Source organism: Corvus brachyrhynchos, unplaced genomic scaffold (assembly GCF_000691975.1).
Source record: "Corvus brachyrhynchos isolate BGI_N302 unplaced genomic scaffold, ASM69197v1 scaffold26, whole genome shotgun sequence".
Classification (NCBI taxonomy): Eukaryota; Metazoa; Chordata; class Aves; order Passeriformes; family Corvidae; genus Corvus; species Corvus brachyrhynchos.
In genome coordinates, this window is record NW_008239324.1 from 4177814 (window position 1) to 4184184 (window position 6371).

The 6371-nt window shown below is 50.5% G+C and overlaps 1 protein-coding gene across 1 annotated transcript in view; it reads left to right on the top strand.

The window, feature by feature from the left end:
• The window catches only part of CNGB1 (cyclic nucleotide gated channel beta 1), a 29898-nt gene that overhangs the window by 7336 nt on the left and 16191 nt on the right, over positions 1–6371 (top strand). The window contains exons 13-17 of the mRNA XM_017740791.1: positions 1589–1754; positions 2477–2579; positions 3724–3812; positions 4781–4910; positions 5261–5303. Coding sequence (XP_017596280.1) covers positions 1589–1754; positions 2477–2579; positions 3724–3812; positions 4781–4910; positions 5261–5303 — 531 coding nt within the window. The remainder of the gene's footprint in view (positions 1–1588; positions 1755–2476; positions 2580–3723; positions 3813–4780; positions 4911–5260; positions 5304–6371) is intronic.

Below are 6371 nucleotides of genomic sequence, written 5' to 3' on the forward strand. Positions count from 1 at the left end.
ATTCCAGGGGCTGTCTCCAGCCCAGAGGTTGGCAGGCAGCTGTGGCCAGTGCAGACACACTGGACTCAGGGGGGTGAGAGCCCCTACACCCCAGGTTTTGGGTACAGACCTTGGAATAGTAGACTGGTTTGGGTTGTGAGGGACCTTTGAAGATGATCTGGTCCAACCTCTCTGCCATGGGCAGGGACACCTTCCATCAGACGAGGTTTCTCCAGGCCCCATCCAGCCTGGCCTTGAACACTTCCAGGGATGGGGCAGCCACAGTACACTATTTCTTCCTTGTGTCCAAAATGAATGTCCCCTCTTTCAGTTTACAACTGTTGCCTCTTGTCCTTACAGACTTTGGTAAAAAGTCTTTTTCCATATTTTCTATAAGCCCTTGATGTATTGCCAGGCCAGGTTAAGATCTCCCACTGTCACATCTCTTTAGGAGCATCCAGGCATCTGTAACAATGAGTTGTGAGCCAAGAGACCTCCCTGAGATCCATCCCCTGTGTTTATAATGAATCTTGCTTGTACCAGGACATGGTTTTAGTATTCACCTCATTTTCATATCATGTATCAAAAAGTCATGGTGTGTTTTAAAAGCCGTCTCCCTGATTGCTGTCCCATGTTTTAATTAATGGAGATCCAGAGGGAATGGGCTAAAGGCATTGTGGACACCATGGGGTGGGTAAATAAGCCACAGATATGACACTGCATGGGTTTCCTGCCTTTCTGTAGTTCAGTTTGCACGTTTCCTATTAGCTTTGCTGTGGACATGTAAGTTTTGCTGTCAGGCAGACCTCAAAATAAACTGGTTTTACAGTAAGCGGATGTGCTTCCTCCTCCTATTTCTCTGGCATGAGCCTGACGTGGTAGAATGGGTACCCCTGGGACATGGAGAGGGCTCATCATGGGTCAGACTCCTCACTCTGCAGCTGGCCTACAGCCCCCCAGTGATGCTGGGAAGTGACAAGGGTGTGGGATGTTCCTTGCCTGGGAGAGTGCTCGGAGTGGACAGGACATAGTGCTTGAGCGTTGTGATGTGGGCTCTGGGCTGGGCCTTGCAGACCCAAGGCCCTTGGGCTGTGCTAGGACAGCAATTCACTGCGGGTTCACAAGGGGAAAGGCTTTGGGCTCTTCCAAATTGCAAGGAGAGACAAAACGTGGCCTGGAGGTGGGCCAGGTCACTGCTGGTGGAGGTGGCTACACGTGCAGGGAAGCCAGCAGTCCATCTGTGTGCAGAGGGTTACAGGTTTCATAGAATCCCAGAATGGTTTGGGTTGGAAGGGACCTTAAAGCTCAACCAGTTCCAACCCCCCTGCTATGGGCAGGGACACTTTCCACCACACCAGCTTGCTCAAGGGTTTCACGGGGTTTTGGCTGCACTTGGGACAAAATGATGAATTTTCTTTTTCCTTCTGGCAAAGGGGCCCAAGGTATCTGTCCAGCACAACTCAGGGGCAGCAGGGCTGGCCAGCTCTGCACAGGCTGAGAGCTGCTTCAGCACTGCCCCATCGAGCAGAGGAAACCTGGGATCTGCCCTGGCCTCTTGAGAATGTGCTACTGTCACTTCACCACCTCCCTTTCCCCCTTCCTGTTTCAGTTCATGCAGCCCCTGGGGAGCAGGAGCAGACCCATCTCGTTCTGCAAGAGATCGATGATGACCAGATTAATGAAGGGGTGACGGCCTGGGCTCACAAGGCTGAGCTGGAGGCAGCTGCTCCTTCCCTTCCCACCATACAGGAGGAACCTCAGGAGGAAGAAGACAGGTAGGGGAAATGAGATGCTGTTGATAGGCAGGTCTCTGTGTTCTCCAGTCACAGTGTGGTGGCCATGGGAGGGGATGAGCCTGTCCCTGGGCATCCATCCTTGAAAGTGCTGGCAGTGGAGCTGGTGGCCGAGGTGCCTTTTTCCAAAAGGGGGGCATTGCCCACTAGGACCCAAAAGGTGTTTGAGCAAATGTCTTCTGATTTTGGTTAGGGCAGGTGGTAGCAGAGCCATGATCACAGTGCCCTGCAAAGGACAGGTGAGGGAGGCTCTGCTTAGGCTCCTGTAAGTAGATTTTGGGCCCAAGGCAGGAGGCCTTGGACCTTGCTCCCATTACAGTCCCAGCTGTAATGGCATTCAGAAATGGAAGTTGTCTCTGTATAATCCATCCTTGCTTCTCCCAAAAGAAAGCCCTGCTGAGCTCTCCTGAGGGCTGGGCAGTGTGTTCAGAGCCAGGAGCGAGCTGTGTTGCAGCAGGGGGGTGAGAGGTGTCCATGCACCCTCACAAGGGGTTTCTGAGCCCCCCAAAATGCCCCCTGAGCCCGGCACACCTGGGTGAGCACAGAGGTTCCCACCTCCCACAAGGGCAGTACTCAGCTTCACTAAGCACAAGTGATGCCCTGAGCCACGCTGGCTCAGCCAGAAAACACTGAACACGCAGGGCTCCTCGTGTGAGGCTTACACACACTCTGTGCATTTTACCTCATGAGTTTCTCCTTTCCAGACTGTCTTTGTGCTCCCCAAACACTACAAAGGGGGAAGAGGAAAAGGAGGAAGAGGATAAGAAGGAGGAGGAAGAGAGGAAGAAAGAGGAGGAAGAGGAGAGGAAGAAAGAGGAGGAAGAGGAGAGGAAAAAAGAGGAAGATGAGACGAAGCAAGAGGAGGAGGACAAGAAAAAGGAGGAGGAGGAGAGGAAGAAAGAGGAGGAGGAGGAGGAGGACAGGAAAAAAGAGGAAGATGAGATGAAGCAAGAGGAGGAGGAAGAGGAGAGGAAGCAAGAGGAGGAGGAGGACAGGAAAAAAGAGGAAGAGGAGAGGAAGCAAGAGGAGGAGGAGGACAGGAAAAAAGAGGAAGAGGAGAGGAAGCAAGAGGAGGAGGAGGACAGGAAAAAAGAGGAAGAGGAGAGGAAGCAAGAGGAGGAGGAGGACAGGAAAAAAGAGGAAGAGGAGAGGAAGCAAGAGGAGGAGGAGGACAGGAAAAAAGAGGAAGAGGAGAGGAAGCAAGAGGAGGAGGAGGACAGGAAAAAAGAGGAAGAGGAGAGGAAGCAAGAGGAGGAGGAGGACAGGAAAAAAGAGGAAGAGGAGAGGAAGCAAGAGGAGGAAGAGGAGAGGAGGAAAGAGGAGGAAGAGGACAGTGAAAATGAGGAAGAGCAGAGGAAGGAAGAGGAGGAAGAGGAGAGGAAGAAAGAGGAGGAGGACAGGAAGGAGGAGGAGGACAGGAAGAAAGAGGAAGAGGAGAGGGAGGAGGAGGTGAGGAAGAAAGAGCAGGCGAAGAAAAGAGATAAAGAGAAGAAGAAAGAGGAAAAGAGGAAAGAGGAAGATAAGAAAGAGGAGGAGCAGAACGAGAGTGCAGAGTGAGTGGCTCCCGTTGCCTTTATGGCTTTGTTGGAAATTAGCGTGATTGCAGCTTTTGTTTCAACCGTGTTCACCAGCTGGAGAGGCTGAAACACCCATGGCAGAGCAGAGCTCCCAGCCTGGCAGGCGGCTGGCGTGTGCTGGGGAGGAATGGGTGTTGCTGGGGAGGCATGGGATGCGGGAGCGATGCTTTGGCAAACCGGCTGGCCCCAGGGCTCGCTGCTGACGCGGCACCGGGTGACAGGCGAGTGTCTCCTGGTGACGGGCGAGTGTCTCCTGGTGACACGGGCTCCTTCTCCATCGCGGCCGCCCGTAGCAACCGCAGCCCCTCTCCCGCCTCTTGCGGGAGCACCCAGCTTCGGGAGATGGTCCCTGCTATTTAAACCATATCCATTAATTCAGGGCACTCGGGATTATTTCGGGTGTTACAGAGCTGAATGTAAAGACAGGATTATGTGTTGTGTCTGCAAGTGCTGCTTCATACAAGTAGGTACAATTTTACATTTTTTTCCTGTTATAGAAAATAGCCTAGTTCTTGTCAGCTGTGGTGACTTTGGTCTAGGTGGTATTGAGAGACATCTTTCTGCTTTGGTTTAGTAGTTTGCTCTGATTTCACATGAGATAAACATTTAGGGATTTATTACCTAGTACTATAATATTATTTTCTGTTAATTCCCCTAAAGTAGGTAGATTTTGAGGAAGAAGCTGAAAACACATGATTACTCAGTGTCAAACCCATATGTTTGTGTTTCATCAAAATCTGTTCCTGGAGCCTCACTATAGAAACTTGAGCTTCAGTTGTGGGGTGAATGAGATGCTGCTCCATCCTTCAATATGTTTGTTTATTGGGAAACGAGAGAGAGACCAACAGGTTTTCTAGTTCAGGATGGAAAGATGTATGATTGCATTTGAAGGGAGCATAATTTTTTTAAAAATTAAGGGGGAAAATTATTAAAAATAATAAACCAAATACCTTCATGCATTTAGCTGTCTTAAAATTATTCTCATTATCCCAAATCCCTGCTTTGCATTTCTTACCAGGAAAGAGCAAATCAAGATAAGTGCACAGAGCAACATGTGAGGTACTTTTATTTCAGTTATGAAGTTATATTAGAACAATAAAATCAATCTTGAGAGCCCCTTTGTCAGAATGGTGGAGCTGAAGTCTGTGCCTGCTGCTGAAGGAAAATGAGAATTATGTGTCCTGGTGGTGTCTTGCACAGGCAAACGTGGGATTTGAATAGTGCTTGTGGGAAAGCCTTGCCTGGAAATTAGGCTTTGGCTTTTTATTTGGCCCATTTTAATTATATGAGAAATGATTATGCACAGGAGGAGAAACATTCTGCCTGGATCTTTCTGCCTCTGCAATTTTTGCTTATGCACATGCAGTGCCCTCTTTTATTTATACACATCTCACCTGGTCTCCCAGGCAGCATTTTTTCTCTCCCCTCCAGACCCCTGCTGCAGCCACCTTGTCTCCCTGATGATGAGGGTGTGGATGAAGCCTGCCTTGCCGAGGAGACCCTCAGGATTGAGCAGCTGGAAGAAGCTGAGATAAGTAATCTCGAAGGCGCTCTTGTCCAGGTATGGCACTGCTCCCTGCTTGGGCTTGGGTCTGCAATGGGCTCTTGCTGCTCAGCAGGTGCTGGGGCTCAGAGCTTCTCTGAGGGGATGCAGTGCCCTGGGAGGAGCAGGGACTGCACTCAGCACTGGACATGTTTCCCACCAAGATGTCCCCACGCTGGAAGCTGGGGCAGCAGCAGTAGCCGTGGATGGAGGGAGGGCTCCTTTCACCCTAAAAGTGGGCACTGAGCAACGAGCCGAGAGTCTGGTGGGTAGGGGGGATGTGGGGCAGCCAGTCAAGCTGTAAAGTCTGCTCTTTCACTGGCAGAGTGGGGCTTTTTCTCCTTAAAATGGCTTTTTTCATTTTGAAGGTGGAAGAGGAGACAGCTGAAGCTGCTGAAACCGATGCTGAAGGTATAACCTGTAGCAGTATGATGCCAAACGGGGATGAAGTGAAGCAGGGTGTGCAGTGCCTGGTAGGGGGAGAATCCAGCTTCTCCTTTCCTGCTGTCAGGGAGCAGGCAGCTGAGTTCTCTGCAGTGTGGGCCTGCATGGGCAGTCAGGGCTTTTCACTGGGGTAAAGCGTTCTGTGGGCACAGCACGATGGCAATATTGGCGTTGTCTGGAGCTGGCTCTGAATGTGTAATGCTGAGTCCCGTTGATTAAGCAATCCCTGATGTGAAATAAGAGTTGCTCCTTTGGCTGGAGAATGTACAGGGATAAAAAGTATTTTCTCTCCCACTTTTCTCTATTTGGGAAATAACCAGTGACATAAAGCACGTTTTAATATAACATTTTAGGAAGCAATGGTTGGTAATGAAAATTAGGTGATGAGTTCCCATTGCAGCCTGACTGAGCAAAGGCACATCCTGGCATAACTCCATTGACATGGGAGAGTTGCACAGGGAATGGCTTGCCCTGACCCCTGGGATTCTCTCATGCAGCCCTTGCAGAAGGCAATGATGCTAGAAAATGCTAATTTGTCAGTAACTGTAGTGATAGGACAAGGATTAATGGGTACAAATTGAAAGAGGGGGAATTTAGGTTAGAATATTAGGAAGAAATTCTTCACAGTGAGGGGTGGTGAGATACTGGAACAGATTGCCCAGGGAGGCTGTGGATGCCCCAACCCTGGCAGTGCTCAAGGCCAGGCTGGATAAGGCCTTGAGCAACCTGGTCTATTGGGAGATGTCCCTGCCCATGGGACATGATCTTTAAGGTCCCTTCCAACCCTTAACCTTCCATGATTCCGTGAAAAACACATGGTAGGGTGCCCACCACTGCAGCCGTGTGCTACCAACACCTGTGAGCAGCAGGCAGCCCCAAAACCCCATCAGCCCCACATTTCCACCGTGACACAACCATCCCCTCTCAAACCACTCTGTGTTTTGTTGCAGCTTCAGATGCCTTGTCCTTTGCTTGAAGCACCTAGCAGGCTCCTAGCAGCATGGCCAGGCGGGCCCGGGACGTCGAGCTAGACCG